Genomic DNA, 25,827 nt, shown 5'->3' with positions numbered 1-25,827 from the left:
GGCTTGGAGAATTGGAGTACCGAAGATTTCGGATGAAGATGATTGGAATAGTAGGAGAGTGACCTAGGGTAAATTATTTTTTCTTAAAATTTTGAAACATAACAATGAATTGTTCATTTTTAACAAAGTTAATATATTCTTTCCTCGTTTTCTTTTAGTTTTTACATAATACTTATAACATGTATATATTCGTAATTGGATAACGTTGTCAACTGATAGAAGATGGACACCTTTCCTTCCGTTATTCTGGAATAGGAATTAGAACATCCTATGGAGATTTGATGAAATAAAAAGTTGACTATGATACGAGAATACATAAGTCAACAAACAGGATTGGAGTACCGAAGATTTCGGATGAAGATGATTACAGCGAGGTATGAGAGTGACCTAGGGTCCCCTTGGTATGGCGCGAGTCTGCGGACAGAGGTGGGATCGAATCGTGGCGTTGGTAATTCCTAATACGGAATCGGGCGGCGTGATCAACAAAAGCTCTGAAATATCTTTCCTCGGCCACGCGAGAACTTCCTGCCTGGTCGCAGTTACCGGCGGTAAATTCTCGCGGAACGGCTGGTCGCAGCGCCGCGCCGAGCCATGCCGCGCCGGCAGGCACACACGCGCTAGCACGCTCGCGAGTCGCGCGACTATGCATCGAGCGCGCGCCACAGTTTCGCACCGCGTGTGCATGTGCCCGTACATTCTGGCGTTTCCAAGTCGAACCTAACCGCGTGGCCTATCCCAGTGCTTCCCAACCTCCTCCGCCTCGCGACACGCTAACGACAATCACTTCGCGACTGTAATTGTATTTGAATAATAAAAAAACACTTGTACGGTTTCGTTTTTCTAAATGGTTTATTAATCTTGGAATATACATATACAGGGTGTCCCAGCATCGGTGGTACAACCGAGAAGGAGGTGATTCTATATGAACAAACAAATCGAAAATAAGGAATAAAATTTTTTCATTTGAGGTTTCGTTTTCGAGAAAATCGATTTTGAATAGTAAGCGAGTACTGGTACACGTGACTATGGTTTGGATGGATAGATCTCGATACAGACTTTAAATTCACTCTAAATCCGTAGACAAAAATGAGTAATACAGCACATCATCTTGATACTAATGATATGAGTACTACTTATAAGTGTCATATGTATTAGGTTGTCCCAAAAGTTTCTTTCCTCTTATTAATAATTAATGCGTACATAATATTTTATGTTTTATGTTACATTACAAAATTGTGTACAATTCATTTCGCTCCATTACTGTTACAGCATCAATGTCTAAGAAATAAGATTGTCTATTTATATAAACACTGCCGCAGAAAATAATTGAATGCAACTCACGAAAGAAACTTTTAGGACAACCTAATATAAACAGACATATGACTTGTATCGGGATCCATCCATCTAAACCATAGTTACATGTACGCGTACTCGCTGAATATTCAAAACCGATTTTCTCGAGAACGAAACATCAAATGAACAAATTTTATTCTTTATTTTCGATTCGTTTTTTTATGTAGAATCAACCCCACCTCGGTTGTACCACCGATGCTGGGACACCCTGTATAATATGTTAATCCTTTCGTTCTCTGATTTATCTTGGGGAGATAATAACTGAACTGAGTTTCATTGTAAATACGAGATTTATTATTTACAACTATTTACAATGTTTAATTAACTTACTATACACACTTACCTGTAAATACGAGAAACGACATTAAAAGCTATTATTTCTGGGTTTATTTAAGGGTGATACTGTGTTTAAATAAATTTAATCAATTCAATTTTGCAATCCACGTGGCTCATTCAAAATGAGTTTTAAAAGAAATGCGATAGATTTACATAAATTCTATCGTATTTCTTTTACACATATTTAAAATTGAAAATGTTGTATGATTGAGTGCAAACACGGTCCAATGACTTATTTGTAATTGATATTCATTCGATGCAAAACGTCGCTTGATTGTGAATTTTTACTTTTATACGTTTCTTGAAATTTTATATCTTAATAACAATTTTCCCCGTGAATAGCATTCACGAGTAGAATGGACAATGAAATTTCATCGACATGTTGTTTGCTGTGTTAAAGAAGTAAAGAAATTTATTTTGAAGATGAAAAGTTGGAAAAAATAAATCTGCATAGAATTCGTGAATTTGTCGAAGTCGTGAAAATAAGTACAAGTTTGAATTCAATATAGATATGTTTCAATCCAAAAGAAACGAAGTTCAGGCTTATATCTTTCGTAAGGATTAGTCTGGCAGTCAACTTGTTAAAGTATTAGATATTTTTATGATCATTTATTTTGAAATTATATATAATTTTACATTGCTATATGTATTTCAGTTATGTTGCAATATTGCATTAACACAATAAAAACGAATATTATTTTTACTTTATTTGTATTCAATTACAGAATTTGGCACATCTTGATTAGCACTTCAAATAGGGAAGATTATTTTAACTCTTAACGGGCGCATGTCATTTCCTACGTGACATTCTTATTGTACCAGACGTTTATCAAGTCGGACGTAACGAAATAAGTTTCAGTATGAATAAAATAGTTTTAGCATCTTTTTAATAGTGACAATAATTAACAAGGGTATTTTTAATAAAAGAGATGTTATTTTCATCGAATGTTAGCGCAACATTTTAGATATGCGCATTAGATAAATCGAGGACCAAGTGGCAAGTATGATCTTAAGCATGGACGTCTGATTAGGGTGAACGTTATAAAGAAATTTCACAGTAATTTGTCTTACATTTAAATTGTCAAAAAATCTTCATAATAGAATGAACACTTCAAAATGTAAAGTTCAAATGTAAGAGTGGTTTTAGAAATGAATAAAACTTCAGTTTTAACGAGATACTTGCGTTTTTTTAAACATAACTCTTGAGCGTTTGAAACAATGTTTTGAACAACTACTAACAGGTTATCATCTAAAGTTTTTGAAAATGGTTTACATTTTTTGTATGGTTATACTTTACTTAAGTGTTAACATAATTTTGACGTATCCTATATATTTTGTACCATGACAATGTTCTTTGTTACAATTTAAATAAAATAAATAAATGAATGTGTTCTTTATGAAAAAAATATATTTCATTTTGGTGCAATTTAGAATAAATTTTGAACATTAAATGAAGATGCGATATCAAAGAGGAACGAGAAATGGACAATAAGAAGGTAAAGAACACTTGAAAAAAAGTTTACTTCAACGCAGAAATTATCGAAAACATTCAGCTATTGAAAATACAGTAAATTAAAGCAGTCTTCTTAGTTTCACAGGAACAAATGTGCGCGTTCAATTCTGAAATAATTCGAAATGAAAATTGACAAAATAATATAATTAATATAAAATATAAAATATTTTAATCTTTACTAATATCGAAAATTTCATTATTTGAAATTTAAGAGAATTGTAATGTCACATTATCTCAATATTGAATGAAATCCATATTAAAAATTAAAGAAAATTAAGAAAGATTAAGAAATTAAGGACATTCTAACTAATTTCTAATAAATATACATTCACAGACGTAAGCTGTGCATATTAACAATACATGTACATTTACATAGCATATATAAAAATTCAGAAAACAATTAGAGGACATTCTAACTAATTTCTAATGAATATACATTTACACAGGATATATAAACATTCAGAAAACAATTACAGGTCATTCTAACTAATTTCTAATTTTCAAGAAATTTATGTACGATTTGCAATGGCGCAATAACTGGTATGCTCAAAAAGGCGTCCTTTGGATAAGGAGGATAGAAGTATAATTCTCTTATTCGCGATTTTTCATGACAGATTAATCACGGCACACCTGTTGGGAAGCACTGGCATATCCTAGAGCCGTTACACGGACCGTCAAGCGTCGGAGAGGAGGGCCACGCTCCCCGTCGTTTCCTTCTCGTTCTCCCGAGGTTCGTTCCCGCGGCGTTCCCCGTGTCTTCCCCCTTCGTTTCGCTTGTCTACTTCGTTCGTAGTGGGTGGGAGGCGGCGTTCCCCCCGCTAGGTACGACACTGCATGATTTTTTGACGACCGATGAAAGTTACTCGCGAGGTATTCTATTTTAAACTTTCGGCCGACTGTCGCTCCGCGCTCGGCCACCTCCACCTCCACCTCCACCCCCACTACATTAACCGAGACTTCCTACATCGTAATAATTCCTGAAAAGGAGGAAGCCATTTTGCGCGCCGTGCTCACGGGGCACAAAGTGACCGTATCGTCCACCCATTTACCACTACTTACCTTCTCCCATCCTTTGTCCATCCGTCCCTAATTAATGAGGAAACGCCATCTTTAATATCAAAAAAAGTACTAAACATGCAATGTAAATATTTTATATGTCTACTAAAAACACGTATTTACAAACAACATGATTGACTAATTCTTATTGTTGCGTATCCTTTGTCCATCCGTCCCTAATTAATAGGGAACGTCATTTTTAACGTCAAAAAATTAATAAACGTCCATTGTAAATATTTTATATGTCTATTAAAAATACCTACCTATTTTATGTACACAATAAGATTTACCATTTCTTACTTTTGTGTATCCTTTATCCATCCGTCTCTAATTAATGTAGTATCCGCGCTTTCCCATTTCCAGAATAAGGGTTCAAACGACGAAAGGAGGAAAAACGGTCGACTGTGGATCCAAGGATCTCCGTGCCTTATGACTCATTTATACTCCTATATGAATGAGGAACGCTATATTTAAGTTAAAAAAAAAAATTCTAAATGTACGTTATAAAGATTTGCTACTAAATATATTTGCCACTTTTTATTTTAGCGTATCCTTTGTCCATTCACCATTAATTAACAAGGAATAGCGTTTTTCAGGTCAAAAATATACTAAATGTCTAATATGAATTATTTCCACATCAACTAAAAATATACACTGTTCCTTTTTTGAGAGAAATAATTGTGACTCTCTTTTGTTTTTGTAACACGGAAGAGGACTAACGATTTACAGTCATGCGAGGAGATGTGTGCGAATGAGTCTGTATAGTATAAGGAAGTGTCCTGTAAACCTTACATTATTCATTTAATTAACAGGAAAAAATTGAAAGGAGTTTTATTTTGTATGCATATAAAGTTTTGTTAGTTGAAATCTAATTAATAGCATCGTCAGTTGAAACCAAATTGAACAGTATCACCAGTTGAAACATAGTTTGACATTAACACATAGATACTGTAAACAGTATGCTATCTTTAAAGTAAAAAAAGTACCAAATGTCTAATGCAAATATTTTCTACGTCTACTAAGAATAACAAAATATGTGTCTATATTTATGAGATTTAAATAAACCTGTAATAAGTGAAAAGCATAATAAAATAAAAATGGTTACAATATACCTTCACTTTAATTACCGCTGTATATATAAATTTACTTTCTACTCTCTAATGCGAAGTACACATAATTCTAACAATTTTTTTGTGTACCGACATCCACGCAAGCGAAACTGCGGGAGAAAACTAGTTGGCGATAGATCTGTTTGCAATAAGAGCACAATCAGTAGAATAACACGCGTACTATAAATACACCTACTAGAAACTGTATCCAATAATTAGAACAGCTTAATATTATTAGTTACTTTTGCAAATCCAGATTACTGCGCCACTGCTACGGTAAATAGAATTGTCCCGCCTGGAGTATTTACATTTCTAGCTGCGAAAGGTTACGTACAAAACATGGTACCTAACAATTATTAATAACAAGAGCCAGAGACTGCTTATACAACCTAACGAAGTAACTCTACAAGAATAAGTCAGAAATAAATCAGAGAGTTTTAAGTTTGGAGAACGCGATGGCCATTTTATTTCACATCTTCATAAAATTATTCTTCCTCCGAAAATTTACAAGTTATTTACAATCCTAACTGGAAATGGTCATACAGAAAACAACTCATATTTAACAATTATTAATGACACGAAAAAGAAATGATTGTACTTACAATCTAACGAAACAACCCCACAAGAAAAAGATACGAGTTGTCAAGACTGAAGTACTAGGTGGATCTTGTATTGGAAGAGTTGTAAATGGCTTCAAAATAACTACTTCGATCTTCGAGGTACTTACAGGGATCGCCGTAAGTCTTCGAGTCGACATTCCTGGCTCTTCAACACTCTGTCGGATATGTTCAATATTCTCCTCTGTCATAATCGAACATCGTCTCTCTGATAGCAGCGAATCAATTACGGCACCGTGCAGCTGAAAACGCTGCACCAAACAACCAATCATTGATTTCGAGGGAGGATTCCTGACGTTAAAATGGCGGTGTGCTATTCGCAATAGAATTATTGAACGCTGATTTTCCAAATAAAGATATTCAATGGTGAATTGTTCCATTCTTGATGTCCCAAATGTGGAGACAGAAAGATCGACACAAGGAAAGCTAGCAAACTCCAAACAAATGATCAAAGGGTACTGATACAACACGAAGATCTAAAATAGATCTATTAATATGATAAAAATGTATGTATATATAAATATAAGCTCTGTATATTTAATATTATTTAACTAAATAAACATTCTCTTAGTTAGTATTCTATATTATATATTCTCAGACTTTTTCTTTTAATATTCCCTCCTAACTTCCATTTCACATTCCCATTTATTTTAAGGATTGTTGCGTTAGCCTTAATCTTTGATATCACTCTTTTCGATTGACAAACGTCTCACGTTGTTTCTTAGGTACTTTTCTATATCTAGTCCCACGTCTAAACTGCAAATTTTTCTCCATTCATAGAAAATTTGAATGTGCAAGAATATACAAAATATTAAAAGTGAATTCGTGTCATCGTCTTTACCAAGTAAAATAAATTCCTAATTAGGTTCAATTTTCGTACCTTTGTAAATATTTTATTTTCCATAAAGACCCGCAATGTACTCATTACAAATCGCGTTCAGTTGTCGTGTCGCGTGCGCGACTCGTAATGAAATAAACGAAAAGAATAAATATTTGCCCGGAGTAGGAATGAATGAGATCTCACTGGAAACACCGTGGCATTCCCGGAATCGGGCCGGAGGTGTAAAAAAAGGGGAAAAAATGTGCGGAAAAGCGGTTCCCGGCGGACGGAGCGCGGGACAGCGACGGTTACAGGCGCGGGCGGGCACGCACACGCGCGCGGAGCGTCCGTCGACTGGTCCCGCGGTGCCTTTTTCTTTTTTCACCCCCTCCTTCGCCGCCCCAACCGTCCTCCCACCCCATTGGCCGGGCCACCCTGTTCTGTTCTCTGGATGTAGCCGGCCTCCGCACTCGCTTTTGTTTTCCTCTATTTTCCGGTTTTTCCGGGCGGGACGCATTCCGGCCGCCGGCGTGCAACAAGTAGCAGATTATAAAAATCACTCGTTGGCTCGGAGGCGTGCCAGGGCGAAAAAAACCGAGGGAAAAAGAAGCCACGGCCAACATCCACGCGGAGCTGCGCGGAACAGAGAGACGGCTCGTGCGCGCGCGCGATAGAAAGAGACGGAACGGAACCGATCGAAAGCCCACCTAATAATGAATGTTACTGTGTACCGGGCTCGAGCGTATTTTATACCAAACGAAGGTAAAGAATAACTGTAAACTAATACAATCTTTCAATTGTTTCGTTATTTCCTTTTTTAATGGAGTTTTTTTTACATTGCGATGATTGGTCAGTCATTAGAGATGAAACTTATTTCGTATTTGGAGAAATTTATTACCACTTGATGAGTGATTTTTTTTTAGAAATTCTAATATAATTTTTTTGTGACTTTGTGTATTTTAATCAAAACGAAGGTAGAAAATAACAGATTAGAATAATAGATCGTTTTAATTGTTATAGTATTATTTACTTCTGTTTCTATAATGCTTTACTTTTTGTATCTATTTAACGTTGCATCAAGATCTTAAACAGTTATTAGCTACGACTGTTTGGAGTGGAAAATGTGAAGTTGTTAAATATTCTTTTACATTGCATCTACTGATTAGTCGTTTTGAGTGAAGCTAGATCTATTTGAGGGGTGTGTTGCAATAAGCAAGCAGCTCCATTTTTTCCATGGGTTTGATTTTTGAAGAAAATTCAAAAATCTGAATTTCAAAACATTTTTTTTCATTTCCCAAAAAGTTGAAAAAATGGAGTTGCGTTTTGATTGATGTACATCCGTCATTTGTATTTGAAGAAATTCTCTACCACTCTGTGTATTTTATTTGGAACGAAGATGAAGCATGACAGTTTGAAATAATACAACATTTTAACTGCTTTATTATTATTCACTTTTTTCTACATAGCTTTGTTTTGTGTCACATCAACTACATCGTCGTTAGCACTTTGGGTGTTATGCATCCAGAGAGAGCTATTTTGTGTTGACTATTAACGCATATATCCGTTCGTGAATTTTCACGATCTCCTGTGTGCTTGAGGGACAATTGACATGAATATGTACGTGTTACTTGGTAACAATAGTAAAGTAATCGAGTCCTTCTCCTCGAAGGAGGAATTAGCAAGGAGGAACTGTGTTGAATCATGTTTTCAATAGAATGGACCACGCAGATTGCTTTGGTCAGAAGTAATCAACACTCAGGAAGTTACAAATGGAACTCACTTCATTAAAATTTGAATAATTTCTTTAGAACTCGACGCATAATCTTTATGAAAAATTGAAATACACCAAAATCGAAGCAGTTAAAATTTCATTATTTTGTTTCATGTACAAATGCAGTTGGTTTTTGCTTTACATTTCGAAGACGATGAAACCGATATAAAGAAATCGTACATCGCTTTGTAAAGAATACGCCCACGAATAAGAATCTCCTTTAGATTTTTAATTCAAACAGTTGGATAACGAAAATCATCAACAGCACCATTGTTCGAGAAAATGCAACTCCCAACGAAGCCGCCATTTTCTATATGAATCGATTTTCAGACAAATGTAAATATTTTTGTACTCTACAGGCTATCCATATTCATATACAAACTCAGTTTTTTTTTCGACCATTTAAATGCACCATATTTAAATATTATCTAGAAGGCGACGACTATTTTATGTCTTGAAAATGGTGTAATCCATTAACCTCGATGGGTATACCTTCATGACGGTTTAACATATTTCTATAGTTTTTTTAAAGTTGCATACGCATAGAATATTGTTATTTGATTAATACAGTTTCAGAATATAACGTATTCCAGGGTAAATCTAATCGATATCCATATTATCGCGTATATAGTTCCAAACATTTTTAACAGCGACTGCAACAATATCTTATTACTAACGCAAACGATGCAGTTGAATATTCCAACTATTACTCACTATTTCTGTATCATAACGGACGAGTAACGGCCGTACACTGAAACCACTTTACTACTTACTCTACGAGAAGACCCAGCCCACTGTTCGTCTGAGGCTGAAGAACTACTGTATGGTCCATGGAATATGAATTAATAATATGAATTTTTATGAACATGAATTAATAATGGTCTGTGGTAATAATATAGTTAACATTTTATTAAATATTAAAGTTAACAAACAAAGTTTATTTTGTGTTCTTATTTATACCACTTTCCTTTTACCCGGTCGACACAAAATATTTGAAACTTGTTCAATATTCCTCAAATTTTGAGGAATAAATTAAATCTAAAATTGTCTTTGGTGTAGCGTATGATTTTTCCCATGTCTCAGTTATTTGGTCTGTTAAAAACAATTCGAAATTAATTTCTATGGTTAAACTGCGAAAATACTTTCAAAATAGTGAATAACCATATTGTAACATTTTTACTTTTAAACATTGTATTTTGTAGAAGATAATTTTTTTTATTATATTTAACATATCTTCGTTCGTTTTGTGAAGTTATATTATATACCAAGCTATTTCTCTGTATTATTTATTACTGTTGTTTCAATAATAACTTACGTGTCTCTCTTTTATAACAGAATCGAACAAATATTTCTCTATCTATTCTTTTACTGTAATTAGTCCATTTAAATGAAGTAACACAGATATTCAGAGTTTCGTGTGCTGTATTTTGTATAATATGAAATTCCTTATTATGCAAAATACAGCATAATTTGGAATGCTGTTTCGGAATTCCATATTATGCGAATGCATTATATGTATCAATTATGTATTAATTACTTTATCGATACAGGCAGCTAATACTTGGCTGTATCGTACTTTTAGCTAAATATCGGGTCTTGGTACTCGGATAATATTAAGCATAAAAAGAATCCTGCAAGAATGTTCAATTGTTCACGTATTTACCCTTGAATAATACGTGTGTAAGCCTGTCCCGTGCGATACTGTGAGGAAATCTGTGTAAATGATGCAATTGTCATAACAGAAGAAGAAAGTACGTAAGAAAAATGACTTTAGGAAACATTTATTCAAATGAGAAACATTTATAAAACGAAATATTAGGTAGACCGAAAAGTAATCTCGTTTCTTTTACATTAAATTCAAACTTTCCAATAAATTTCTATCTTTAATTCATTATATTAGGTTGTTCCAAAAATTTCTTTCGCTTTATTAATAAGTAATACATGCACAATAGCTTATGTTTTATGTTACATTACTGAATTGTGCACGATTCATTTTGCTCCATTACTGTTACAACATGAATATCTATGTAATTAGATTGTCTATTTATATAAACACGACCACATAAAATACTTGAGTGCAACTCGCGAAAGAAACTTTCGGGTCAACCTAATATGTGTGCAAATTTTCAATGCCAGAAAAATCAATGAGCTGATAAATGATAAACAAGTATTTAAAATCGCAAAAACGACATTGCTTTCCAGTCCACCTAATATATATAATAGCTAAGCAATGAAAAGTTATCTACTTCTTAAAACAAAGCGAAGCATACCCATACTGTCAATATTAAAAACTATTACACTAACGAAACGCGTGACGTGCATGCATCACTCAGAAACATCGAAGAGCCATTCGCAGCGTACAAAAACCTACTTAAAATACTCGAACAATACCCGTTCTGTACTCGATCGATACAATGATTTTTCCCTATCGAGACCCAGCCGCAAAAATTCCAAAAGTTGACCGTACTTTCGTTCATTCTAGGCGTACACAGCCCCTTAACGAAACCGATCAATAGGTTCGATCGGTTGACTTCGGTTTTGACTTCGGCGTCGACAATCGCGCGAGTCAGCAGTGAAAAGAGCTGGAGCTATAGAAAAGACGTGTGGCGCGACAGAGACGAGGCTGGATCGAAAAAGAGAGTCGACCGACCGTCGAACCGGGATAGAAGTATCCGACGAAAGAGGCGCGGGTGGAAGCGTGCTCGACACAGTGAACAACATTGTTGGGAAGGGACGAGGGAGCGAGAAAGAGAGCAGCAACGGGTCCGAGGGACGCGGGCGTGGGTACACATTTACCTATTACATATGTATGTTCCACGTACCCCCTCCCCCCCTCTCTCGCTCGTAACTTTGCCCCGCGCCGACCCCCTCGCGCTCAAGAGCATCCCTCTCGCTTTCGCGCGCGCGGTCCGTGCGTGGCGATTTACATTAAACGCTGGTCCGTTGCCTCCCGTTCCGCAGAGACGTGCGAACGCTGCCGAGGAACTAGCAGAGGGACACAGAGAGAGCGAGAGAGAGAGAGAGGATAAGGGACACTGGAAGCGGGTGAAAAGAGGGAGCGTGGGGAAGGATGGGACAGGGTCTCTCTCTCTCTATCTCTCTCTCTCTCTCTCTCTCTCTCTCTCGTTTTGTTCCGCGGATAGAGGAGAAAACCATCCGAAAATACGCGGATGTATGTACGAAACAAGGCGAGCCGATTCGCGCGGGCATCCAGCGGCAAAAAAGATTTCTCGATACGGTCGGGCTTCGATCGCGCACCTCGGTGCACCTCGCCACTCATACGCGGGGCGGATGCAGCGCGCGAGCCAAACGTACGCTCCGGGAGTGCTTTTCCGGGATTTTCCGAAGAAGCTCGTCGACCACAAACTGTATTATATGTACACTGCACCGTTTATTTATTTATGATATGAATATAATATATAGCAAATGGATGCTAGATGTAAATAAAAGGTATGTGCATTAGGGTGGTTCTTAGAAGGACGACTTTCGAATTCTTATTTATTTATTTATGATATGAACCTAATATATAGTAAATGCATGCTAGATATTAATAAAAGGTATGTGCATTAAGGTGGTTCTTAAGGTAGTTGTTCCGTGGATTTATTTCATGAAGGATTTTAACAAAACGTCATTTGATATGAGCCCACTTTGATTTAAATTGATCCACGCCAATTTGATAAAAAATGATATGATGATTTTGTAATTTTAACACAGTCTTATGGAACATAGAGATTTTTATGTGAATTTTTTCAATTTAAATCCATATACAATATAGGAACGTGCTGAAAATTTGATATGTTACAAAAACCGATACTATAAAATTACTTTAAAAGGGTGACTTTCGATTTAATGCTTCCAGGGTCTTAAATGCTTCGTTATAACCAAAAATGAATTCCTTAAAAATTTCAACACTCTATTTCAATTCTTATTCCCATCGTAAAGGACCCAAAGGACGAATTCTTCTATTTAAAATATGTAGGGAAAGAAAACATCTTGCATTCTGATTTTTATGTTTTGAGAATGAAATAATTGTAATATTATGAGATGATATGTTCTTATGGATAATCTAATGCTTTGCAAACAAGACTGGTGTAAAAATCTCGTAAGTTTAACTGGTGCAAAGTTATAAGCTGGTGAAGTTAAAATTATAAGAATTAAAAAAATACATTAAAAATTCAGAAAATCAAACAAAATTCGAAAATCAACCTTTTAAGAATCACCCTAAAATGCATTTATGCAAAATGAAATAATATTATTATATTAATTATAGAATATATTCAACAAACCTTATGTACATGTTTTTTGTATTTTTTCTGTGCTACTATATGTCAATACTATGCATAAAATCCGAATTTTTATTATATGTATTAGGCGTAGAAATTAAATCTGTACCTTTACATTCAATTGTTTATTATTGTAGTTTATATAAAAATATTTACTCGTCATTTTGTTAAGTTAAATAATCAACCTCCTGTGTTCTCAATCTGATCTTATGTACATAGATTACAATGAATCTATACACATCGCAAGTCTCAACTTGGTGGTCATTACCACATTCGTAGACCACAAATTTTGCTTAATGCTGTTCTTCTAACAAATTACGAGTGTACTTGACAGTCACTATCTATAGAAATTAGTTCTTTGTTTCTACATTTATATAATTATTTATAAATCTAATTTAACCTTTCCAAGTTAACCTTTTCAACTGGTTACTACTGGTAACCACAAATTTAAAATTGATTTTTTAAGTGCCTACTGGTTTCTAATAAAAACAATAGTGGAATATGTGTTACCTATATACTGGAGGATAATTAAGAGATTTTGTTGTCATTTCCTTCCGATAATTTCATTTATACACATATTTTTAAATAATTTGTAAAAATAAGAATGTGTTAAGTAAAATATTTTCTATTTTAACCTCAAAGGGTTAAATAGAAATATTTCCTGGCTCTTGTGTTACGTTACCAAGCTTCATAGTAATGAAACACACAACTACATGTGTCTCTTGAAATGTGTGACTGAGAAAATATTAATACTTGTATAGTTTTTCTTTATAAATAAATGGTAAGTTTACTTTAGAAAGGCATGGAATTAATTTCTACATCTATTGAAACATTTATCTAATTTGACTAAACGTATGTACATACGTTTAATAAAAACTGATATTATTTATTTAATCTATGTACAATATACATTTATAATCCAAAATAAATTCTATCAGATTTCTGATAAGTCTGATAACTTCCGAGAAATCAATTTAGAAATAGAGGCGACCTTTCAAGGTGTCAGAGTGGGCTAACCTTTAACTCTTGCAGTACCGAATAACGATATATCGTCATTGACTACGTTCGTGATTATAAGTGCCGACGACGATGTGTCGATATACGTGAGTCGCTATGCGTTTGCGTTTGAAAATGACAAGTCTAAACTTGGTTGGATGCGTTTAGTCGTTCGATTTCCATTCTAAAGTAAAATAATATTCTAAAGTATGCCTAAAGTAGTGACTTATAATATAGTTATTAATAATTTGATATACGTTGTTTATGTTCTTTATTCTATGTTCTACACCAAACTACGTTAGAGGATAAGGAGAACTTATAGTAAGTGTATATTAATCTACGAAATGTAAATAGTAAATTATAAAGAAAAAGTACATAAATACAGACAACGATAACAATAATGAATAACATCAAAGATGATGAATCGAAGCGTTAAGAAAGAATAAAGACGTGATTGAACCTAAAAACAAGGTATAGGTATTCTTCGATCAAAATGTGTGCAACTGAGACATTTTTCTTTTAACAAAACACTAGATTATACTCATAAGGAATATGATAATTAGACTGCGGATTTTTATGCATTTGTAGCAAAATATGAAGGTGCAAAAAACTACAAAATGTTCACAATATATAATAATATAAAAAAGTGTTAAAAGTAAAGTTTATATTATAATATTTGAAAACTAAAATAAATTCCTATTTAGGTTTAATTTTTCCATATATACCTTTGCAAAGATTTTATTTTGCATAAAGATCTACAGTCTGATAATAATAATATTATTATCCCTGTTCAGGAAGTGCAAATTACTATTCATCGGCATCATTTGGGGTTTATTGTGTGCCTTGGCACTGTGCTCAAAGTATTCATATCCAATTTTCCTTTTTTTCGTTTATTTAACTTCTACACGAGACAATATTTTACATTTCTTTATCAGACAGCTGTTCCTAGAATGGGCGCAGCAATGACATTCCTGAAGGAATATTCGCAATTAACTCTGTAGTCGAGTTTGTGGCTGCTTCACTACGTAAATTGGTCTCTATTGGACTCGACCATCAAAGAAGTTTAATCCATTGCAGCAGGTATTTGCTGGCTTACATATTCTGATTATGGAATCAGCTTGCCGGAATCCGAATGCAGGCTACCCTAGATTTAAGCAAATCGAAATGTTTGTTGATTCTTCTATCATTTACGATGTCGCTCGAGCATCTTTTCTGACATTTCCTTCACGTTTATTTATAAAATTTCTTTTACAGATCCTTAACACATTTTTATGTGAATTGCAATATCTTGAAATTACATGTTATTTTATTAAAGTCCATCTGACCAACGAATGTCCTTCTACTCAAAGATTTCTTCGTCGAACGGATAAGAAAATGTTCCATTTAAACTATAGCTTTCCGATATTTAAAATTCTATGCATTTTTTGGTAGTATTTTACATAATTCAGTTTCCATCTTTCTCATTCTTTTCTTTTCTAATTCTCTTCATTCTTTTCTTCTCTAATATTGAAAGAATTAGAAAGAATTTGTGATATTGTAACATTTGTACTATGTTTCTAATAGTTTTAACACATAACAAAAATACTTTTATCAATACCATTGTCATTATCCTATCGTCAGAAAATAACTTTGTAATTCTTCCAGTAACAGAAAAAATACACGAATGAGAAAGTAGGAAATCGAAGATGATCAATTATAATTCAACGCCAAGAATACACAGAATATAGTATGTACATACATAAACTGTATCCCTATCAATACCAATTACAAATTTTTCACTGTATTTTTAAAGTCAATGTAAATATAGATAACATCAGAATAAGTTACGTACTACAAACATTATTAGATGTTCGTGATGTTTTGAAAATAAACCACAGACTTGTTCTTTAATATTTATGGAAACAAGTCTGCGGTATAAAATTGACAGCTCTGGTCACAATATATCCTACAAATGGCTGTAAATATTAGAAATAAATGAAAAACCATTGTAGTAGTTACTGATTGTTGGTTTACTGATATATAATAATGATATAGGTAAATGATATTTATATTTCGGCAACGTTACAGGTACGTTTCGACTTTCGACGCACACTTCTTGAAGGCTGTTTCTTGATTGATAACCAATAAACTAATTACCTTGGGCGAGAAACAAGGTATAGGTATTCTTCGATCAAAATGTGTGCAACTGAGACATTTTTCTTTTAACAAAACACTAGATTGTACTCAAAAGGAATATGATAATTAGACTGCGGATTTTTATGCATTTGTAGCAAAATTTGAATATGCAAAATACTACAAAATGTTCACAATATATAATAATATAAAAAAGTGTTAAAAGTAAAGAAAAGAAACAATCAAAACTATTATATTTAAACTTTTGATCTGGACTCTATATATCCTAGAAAAAGCTGTAAATATTAAAAGTAATAAGAAATCATTGCAGGAGGATGTTAAGCAAATAGGTAGTTTTAATAATATATAACAATAATATTAGTGATATTTATGTTTCTCGAATGAAGACCGTTTCTCAATAACCAATAAACTAATTACCTTGATCGAGAAACAATCAAAACTATTACATTTAAATTATGGCTCCAGATTCTATATATCCTAGAAAAGGCAGTAAATATTAAAACTAACAAAAAACCATTGTGGGAGGATGATAGGCAAGTGGGTAGTTTTAATAATTCATAACAATAATATAAATAATATTTACGTTTCGACAACGTTACGGATACGTTTCGACGCATACTTTTTGAAGACCGTTTCTCGACCAATAACCAATAAACTAATTACCTTGATCGAGAAACAATCAAAACTATTACATTTAAATTATGGCTCCAAACTCTATATATTCTAGAAAGGGCAGTAAATATTTAAACTAATAAAAAACCACTATGGGAGGATGATAGGCAAGAGGGTAGTTTTAATAACACATAACAATAATATAAATAATATTTACGTTTCGAGAACGTTACAGATACGTTTCGACTTCTTGAAGACCGTTTCTCGACTGATAACCTATAAACTAATTTAACGAAACAATCAAAACTATTATATTTGAACTATTGGCCAGGATTTGATAAACATTCGCCCGAGAAAAATTCACTCGAGTTTAGGGGAGAGCATTTTTCCTACGTTGTTGTCCGCCAGCCGCGATTCTTTCAGTTCCGGAGTAGTCCCGAGGAAAAAGCGCGAAGCGCGACTTTAATCGCCGAACGCGTATCACGCAGTTCGTTATTAGCGAGATTCCAATTTCTACGTTGACCCTCGTCCTTTCTGATCTCGAGTCGATCGATTTTCCAGTGAGGTCACTGACCCTCCTTTCGCTCCCCTCTGCAAGCCACGTAGAAGAAACGCAATGCCCACTTTTGCCGATAGCCTGTCCTCCCGATGGTCACTACTCCGCCATATTTATCTGCATATTAGGATACACTAGAACGCGCTAGTGCAAACTATATATATATATATATATATTTACTACGAAACGATCAATACTCACAATTCTGATGGGACTGCATGCACACATTATCCGCGCAACGCTTTGCACGGCGTGTGCCGCGAGCGCGTTGCGTTATTTACACAATGCGTTAAATAAATTTTCCGCGCCGCTGCTTCCTACCCCTTGAAATATATCGAATTGAATATTTTCGGTCACACCGTTCGCTGCGCGCCCCGCCTCGATGTTCGTTTCGCTGGGAAATTTCGAATCCCCGATCGTCGCGAAAAATGAAACAAAAATCGTGGAATACAGCGTTGCCCGGGAAAATCTGTCGAAAAAGCCCCGTCGAAGGTAGAAACGCGCACAGGCGGTTTTAAATGAACAACCGAATAGTGGGGAAAGTTGAATCGCTGTGTAACAGTCGGATGACGGATAGGACCGTGTCCGCACCTGAGTCACTTTTTACCCGTACCAAAGTCTCCCAATTCGGAGCGAAGTTTTAGTCTATTTATTTATCCTTTGCATTATAATTATTATTCCCGGACAATTTTTATTCGACTTTTCTGGATTTTATGTTTTATTTTAGGCATTTGCTGCCGATTATTTAAAGTTTAGTGTTTTATCAATAAATTAATGGAAACGAATTGGAATGAATTCTATAGGAATATTTAATTTATTGGTGTTTATGTTTTCGTTTAAAGTAGGATACTTTTCAAGACAATCTCCTTAAAATAAACCATTAGGTTTCACGCAGTAAATCTACCTCCTACATATAAATATACCTATAGTATAGGTTTAATTTTTTTTGGAACTCGAAATGTCAATAAAATAATTGTCGCTGCGGTAAAGGTGGCCTGATTCTCAAATCTCGATAGCTTAGAATTCATGGCAATAGAATGCCAAGAAAGCATCTCGAGTTGCTGGTACATACTACAAAAAAGGCCTCGAGTGCAAAGAGTTAATAATGGAAATAGACTTGGAATGTAAAATAAGTTGAATGAATAAAACAAATATTTCTGGATTCTCCTCATTGTTAGTAATTTTTCGGTATCACTAAAGATTCTAGATAATTTTATTAATAATCTTTGGCAAAATAAAATAATTGTTTCTAATTTTAACTATTTTATTTTTTTGATTTTTATACAAAGTATACCACTGACCCAGAACAAACAATGCATTTTATAACTTCTCAATTTAAAGACACTCAAGTCTTTATAAATATTTATTTGGACATGATATGCACTACATGGAAGAATCTCATCCATTGGATAGTGTCAAGTGATGGGGATGGTCGCTAAGCAAGAAGTAAGGCTGGAAGTAGTAATGGAGTACGCTATGGAGGACTCCTATTCATCAGATTCGTCATCTTGGTTATTATTCAATTTTTATTTCCGATTCGACGCAATAATAAAAATTCTACTGTAGCAATCGTGTTATTGTTTCGGTTACGTCTTGTTTATTCTCTTTCTGCACTCAATAACAATGAATTTATATTATTTTTTGATTAAAAGTGTGGAAAGTTAAATATCTATGTTTATATATTACTCTATCAACCAGAAAAATGATTCACCGTATTTGATAATTATTCTTAGAAACCAGTTTTGTGTATTAAAAAGAAATTCGAAGCAATCTGTCGACAGAGGCTTGATGAGAAAAATTGCAAATTGTTGTTGGAGTGCGACAAATAAATTAACTCGTGAACTAGGTTTTATCTTTAACAATTTATTTAATATACAGTGAAGAGCATAACTGTATCAATAACCAGAGATTTCATGTAACTAATTTCAAAATGCCAACAACATTTAGGTACGCAAAAATTAAATGTAACAGGAGCTTTTAGCACTATTTAATGTAATATAAACAATTGTGTAATATTAGGTTGTCCAAAAAGTTCGTGCCAATTTCTAAGAAAAATTCAGAAACACGTTTGAATTTTATTATATATTTATTGAATTACATAGGTGCCATTTACCTTCCACAACCTTTCCACCTTTTAAGGGTGGAACTTTAAACGAAAACATAAACACCAATAAATTAAATATTCCTATAGAATTCATTCCAATTCGTTTCCATTAATTTATTGATAAAACACTAAACTTTAAATAATCGGCAGCAAGTATATTGGGTTGGAAAGAAAGTTCGTAGCGTTTTCTAGCAGTTTGCGTTGGAAGCGTGTGTCAGTTCGATGCTTGTTTAAAACAAAAGACATGCATACATATTATAAAAGATTATGGTTCAACGCGTCTCTCTGTGCAAGTAATTTTTGTATTAATCAATTTTACAACTACGTAACAGAAGTGTAAATATGGAGGAATATAAGGTGCACTTCCGTCATTTGATGGCTTTTTATTTTCGAAAGGGAAAAAACGCTACAGAAACAGCACGGAAGATTTCTGCCGTTTATGGAGAAGGTTCTGTTGCTGAAAGTACCGTGCGAAAATGGTTTGCTCGCTTCAAAAGTGGCAATTTTGATTTGGAGGACCGAGAATGTTCTGGTAGGCCTTTAGTTGCCGATAACGATTTAATCAGAACACTAGTGGAAAATAATCCACGGCAAACAACACGGGACATCGCAGAGATAGCCCACATATCCCACACGACCGTTGTGAATTGTTTAAAGGCCCTCAGATTCGTAAGTCGTTACGATGTCTGGGTGCCGCACGACCTGACGGAGAAAAACATAATGGATCGCATTTCCATAAGCGATTCACTCCTGAAGCGAAATGAAAATGATCCATTTTTAAAACGGCTAATAACGGGTGATGAAAAATGGGTCCTCTATAACAATGTGCAGCGAAAGAGATCATGGGAAAAACAAAATGAGGTACCATCAACGATTGCAAAAGACGGTCTTCACCCAAAAAAGGTCATGCTATGCATTTGGTGGGATTGGAAAGGTGTCCTATACTACGAACTGTTACCGTATAACAGAACGATAAATTCCGATACATACTGTGCCCAACTGGACCGTTTGAAGACAGCTATTGACGAAAAACGACCGGAATTAGCAAATCGAAAAGGTATCGTGTTCCAGCACGACAACGCCAGACCGCACGTCTCGATACAAATAAGACAGAAGTTGTTGCAGCTTGGGTGGGATGTTCTTCCCCATCCGCCATATTCACCTGATCTGGCGTCATCAGATTTCCACCTATTTCGATCCCTACAAAATTTTCTAAATGGAACAAAGGTCAACTCCATATAAGCTTGCAAAAGTCACGTGGACCAGTTTATCGCCCAGAAAGAGGACACTTTCTGGAAGAATGGAATCTTCAAGCTACCATATAGATGGCAAAAAGTAATAGAACAAAGTGCCAAATACATTGTAGAATAATATTATGTGGAAGAATATAAACTTTGCTTTAAAGGTTTGCTTTAAAAACGCTACGAACTTTCTTTCCAACCCAATACATGTTATTTGTTTTCAACCACTTCGATATATTCAGACCTGTACCACTTACCAAAAATCGACATGGACTTTCCGGACAACCCAATATTCTGTAATGTCATTTAGCAATTTTAATTGTACGAAATCTATGGTTATTGACACAGTTATACTCTTCACTGTATATTCTTAGATTGTACGCAGTTTGAACACACAAATGCATCCAGCTACACATTCATTTGCTTAAAAAAAGAAACAATCGAGGAAGCACCAGTTATACAAAAAGGAAAAGTCAAGACAAAACAACTCCCTTATACCAGTATAAAACACATGCAAGTAGTCAACTCTTGGACATACAAACGCTTGAATAAAATCGATTTCCTATACCAACACTCTAAGAAAAACTCACAATCTAAAAGAAATGTCAATGCAATTTATTATATTATATATTATCAACGCAAAGCAATTGTACAGTTCGAAAAAACATTGACGTCCGCGCGAAGAATGTTTGGCACCCCAAGGTATTTTCCGTATGGCTAATACAACACCGGTGCTCCGAGTGACTAACGGTGCGTCGTAAAAACTGCAGGTCCGTTCGGACGTGGGCAGGTTCCTCTCAATATTTTTCGTCGGTCATACGTAAGAATAAATTCGCGACGTTCGCGACCCGACCGCGGTTGCCAAGACCCGGAAAAAGGAGAGGCGGGTTTTCTAGAACGGGCCAAAAATAGCGGGCCGCGGTCTCGTGAAAATAAAATGGCAGCCTGCGGGAGCCGCGAGGTTTGCTGCGGCCGAAGTAGAAGAAGAGGAAAGGCGGGGACGCGCAGCGGACGAAGCTGAGTACGAGGTAAAAAAGAAGAAGGCAAAGCATCTAAAATTGGCGGGACCAGGTTTGCCAATACACCGCGACGCCGAGATTTGCTCTATGCCGGGGTAGAGGGACGCACCGAGATCAAAACCAATCATCTGGATGGACGAAAACTTAAAAATGATATTTCTATACCAGAATTTTTGACCACTGGAATAGGTCTTGGAAAAAGCCAAAGAGCAAAGCGCCATTTGCTGTATTTTCGTACAATTTGTACCATTCTAATAATAACTGTTGCTTGATAATAATCGTTTTGCGTTCGACGTACATGAAGGTTACTCTTCGTTTGAAATCGTATATTGTCTAAGTGGAGTATTTTTTTTTGCAATTCACTAAAATCGAACCTTTTCTGGAATGCATATAGAATATTTTATGATATATAAATATATAAATATATTAATTACTTGTTTAACTTTTCGAAATATGTAAACCTTTACCTTGTGCTATCATGTAATAAACTATTCAAAAATTAGCTGCTGAATAGTGCCCACTGGATTTTGAGATTAATTTGTGTAGTTAAAAAGATCATAAAACTGTTACATGTCGATTTTTATAAAACTTGATGCACAGGTAAAGCATTTAAAAATATTACATATGTATTTTTTTTTTATTGATTGATATTCATGTTCAAGGGGTGAAAACTACCCTCGAACTTGTGAACGAAATACCTGTTTAATTAATCTTTTGTGACAAACTAACGGAAATAAAAAAAAATTAAACACGGAAAAAGTTTGGTTTTTAATGAATTTTTAATAAATTACATGTCCTGAATAGAATGTATATCTTTTATGAATATGTCCTATTAAACATGTTTTCGTTGATCGAGAACTGACCAATTTAACACATTTTTCATCATTTGTACTTGATAGTAAACGAAGTCTAACAAACGATAAATAGAAGAAAATTGTTGATTCGGAGTTTCGTCCAGGCAGATCGATGGATGTGCCCACTGTGGGACGTTCTAGCGTGAGAGTGGCACACGAAACACGTTTGAGACGAACGAATCGAGAGGAAATAGCGGGGAATGCACCCGAAACCGGCGGAACAACAGGAACAACGAAAGTACGCGCGCTGACGCGCCACGAACAAGCGAACGCGTCCCATATTATTAGACTATCGATATTCTCGAGGCTTACGCAATTCGCAATCGCGAGTAATAAGCGCGAGGAGCAGGACACGTAACGCGTAAACCATGATGCATTGTCCCCTTCGTTACAACGGGAATTGATGCCTCGCCACTGTTTTGGGGGTGAATTCGGAACCACTTCCACTCAGAACCGTTAACTGAAATAGAGGAACACCGGGGAGCTAATCTGCGTTACAAATTTTTAACGCGTTTCTCTTTGAACGATGTTTTCCAAATGGGACGCGTATTTCTTTCAGAGAATATCGTGCACGTGCGTTTGCTTTGAGAGTAACGCAAGAGACTGTCGATATTACATAATATTTTCAAGGATTAACGATTTTGCAGACAATCTTTCGGCAGCAGGACAAGCTAGCTCACTTCCGTCCAGTTCTTACCTCTCCCGAGCAGTTTGAGCTCTCGGTGATTGAATGATTCGTTACACCTTAGTCGTAATGCATAAAAAGTACAAAAATTCTTGTGACGAAAGCTACTTGTACCACTGTCAAAATAAATATGTTCAGAAAAATTGCTGACTCGTGTTAAATTTGTTTACTATATTTTACTTATGTGATGTTTGCTAGGATTTATGGAAATTGATGAATAAATTACGTATGTAATAATAATCATTAAATGAAAAAGTGATTTATTCTACTTTCAAAATAAACGACTAATGTATAGATTACATTTTAGGCTATTGTCCCAGTTTTCAACTTTGTGCTGTTAGGAAAAGTATAATTTTTTTTAGACTGTATGAATATGTGTGCACAACGTTAACTTAGGCGGTTTATTAGTTTCCTTGAAATTAATTCTCGAAAGTCACATAAAAGGTAGGTGCAGTTTGATCAATTAAAAACTTGAATGTTTCAATTTTCGCAGACAAGAATTGGATAACTAAACTGATTTTTGAACGAATCGACGAAATTATTAACAAGGAGAGTCGAAGTATCGCAAATGTTTTGGCGTAATAAATTGTACAACAACAACAACAACAACAACAACAACAACAACAACAACAACAACAAGATGAAGAAGAAGAAGAAGAAGAAGGAGGTTATCCTTACGTTTACTAAAATGTTCATTCGTCAAGTACAACAATTTCATTTAAAAATTAGAGCGAGGTATTTCGTTATTTTAACCCACCGAATTATGACAAATATTCAGCTACAATTTATCATTAATTATGAAATAATTTATCTGCGCATGAATGCACTCGTTTACGAACAGCATAAAAGTAAAAGCATTAATACCTATTAATTAAACTGTTGGATATTTAAACGGTTCTATTGACAATAAAAGAAACATATCGACAGGCAAACAGCTCTAATAGTCTCCTGCAGTCACTTTGTTCATATCTTCGATAGTTTCAAAGATTGCAACAGAGGAATGGAACTTTAGAGGGTATATTCATCCCTTAATCTCGAGTCACCGTAACTAGAAAGAAGTACTAGCCCATTATTTTTAGCTGCTCTACAAACTTGCAAAATTTCATCACATCCAACATTGAACATTTCCCGAGTGTTCCTTGCCAGGTATACGGTCCAAATATAATGAAAATAAAGTATTCGTACAATATATTTTATACTACCGGTTATAGGCACAGGTTATAGTTAGGCTGCGGGTATTTCAATTGTTTTACTTTTAATTTATACATACATATATACTTAATCTAACAAGAGTCAATTATACTAAAACGCTGCATTATGATATGAATATTACTGACAGTAGACATATTTTTGCCTAGAATTGTGGAAATGGTCCAAGCCAATTTATTTACTTGTTTTTCTACGTTATTATAATGTATGGAAAGGACATTAGGTGTAAAAATTTCACCAAATAGAGATTACACACCCAAATAAAGAACTTAAAAATAAAAAGCATTATGATGAAACATTCAAATAAATGGGAAATTCAATACCTTTTGATTTATTAATTAATCCACTTTAACAAACACTAGCATAATTAATAAAAGATTTTAGAAAAAATAAAATCATCTTTAAAAAATATCGAAGCCTTTTACTTGTGCACTTCTATTAGTAACATTCACTTTTAACAACTATTTGGAATCAGTCCAAGTTTACAATTTGAATCGAAGCATACGTTGTTTTTAAGATTTCAATCATAATAACATTGATGAATTGTTGAACTCGGGGTTTCAAGAAAATTGATGGTCGGTGTTTTATAAAAGTGCAAAAAAATTCACTGTTGGACCAATTCACTTTTCAATTTCTCAATACGAAAATTGGTCTCAGTTAATATTTTTAAATACTTCTGTTCTATATTATTATGATACATATTATTAAAAATTGGAATAAGTTTCGAACCGCTAAATTTAGATTCTTTACCTAAGCCACAATAATGAACACTGGCACAGTTAATAACAGAAGTAGACCTAGAACCTAGAATAAGTCAAATGAATGAAACAACTGTTTAATTTTGTTTCATTTTAGAATGTTATTTTAGAATTCTCGTTGGTACAATTTCAGGTACAACCAATGAACCTAAATATTATAATATGCATAAAAGTGTTTGCAAAAGTAAAACAATTGATTCTAATGCTAATTACTTTCTCCAATAAATTTGTAACGAATATACAAATTTTACTAATAAATATAAAATAAGCATTGCATTTTATTATTTATCGAATTGAAGCTACTAAAGTCTTTATAAATATTCATTTAATTATGGTACATACATCTCGAGTCTCGATTATTGCAATTGCAATTACTGCATGAGAACCTTCATTGCATAGTGTCGACAAGTGAAGGTGATGGTCGCTAAGCAAGAAGTAGGGTTGGAGTAGTAATGGAGTATGCAGTGTAGAACCATATAGTACTGATTGGTTTGGTTATTTTTATTATTGCAAATCTTTTTATTCCCGAGTTCCTGCAATAGTCGAGATTTGACTATAGCAATTGCGTTCTTTTTGTGTATTAGCTCTTGTTCGTTCCCATTATGCAGTATACATTAACTAATTTGTATTAGTTTTTCCTTAGAAAAACCTTCCTTAGAAAGGAAACCTTTCCTTAGAAAAACCTTAGAAACCTTTTTCCGTGGAAAAGTAACATCCAATCCATGAAAATTCTTACAATACTCACTAGATAAGTTAGAGTTAGTAGAAAGTGTGTTTTTTTAAACATCTTCATAAATATACA

The 25,827-nt window shown here is 34.5% G+C and overlaps 1 protein-coding gene and 2 long non-coding RNA genes across 3 annotated transcripts; 2 read left to right on the top strand and 1 right to left on the bottom strand.

Annotated features, from left to right (window-relative positions):
- On the top strand, positions 1 to 3,285 carry LOC128878502 (uncharacterized). The gene is made up of 3 exons (XR_008457422.1): positions 1 to 68; positions 159 to 374; positions 2,415 to 3,285. It is a non-coding gene; the product is annotated as an uncharacterized LOC128878502 (long non-coding RNA).
- Positions 3,286 to 4,575: 1,290 nt separating this feature from the next.
- LOC128878505 (uncharacterized) lies at positions 4,576 to 7,122 on the bottom strand. The gene is made up of 3 exons (XR_008457423.1): positions 6,865 to 7,122; positions 6,095 to 6,235; positions 4,576 to 4,704 (listed from the first exon to the last, which is right to left on the bottom strand). It is a non-coding gene; the product is annotated as an uncharacterized LOC128878505 (long non-coding RNA).
- Positions 7,123 to 19,601: 12,479 nt separating this feature from the next.
- On the top strand, positions 19,602 to 20,501 carry LOC128884612 (histone-lysine N-methyltransferase SETMAR-like). The gene has a single exon (XM_054138098.1). It carries the CDS (start codon positions 19,602 to 19,604, stop codon positions 20,499 to 20,501), a length of 900 nt encoding a protein of 299 aa, XP_053994073.1.
- Positions 20,502 to 25,827: the final 5,326 nt, after the last annotated feature.

The sequence above is a fragment of the Hylaeus volcanicus genome, chromosome 1 (assembly GCF_026283585.1).
Source record: "Hylaeus volcanicus isolate JK05 chromosome 1, UHH_iyHylVolc1.0_haploid, whole genome shotgun sequence".
NCBI classification, from domain to species: Eukaryota; Metazoa; Arthropoda; class Insecta; order Hymenoptera; family Colletidae; genus Hylaeus; species Hylaeus volcanicus.
Note: the sequence above shows the minus strand (reverse complement) of the source record. Positions and strands in the feature narration are given on the sequence as shown.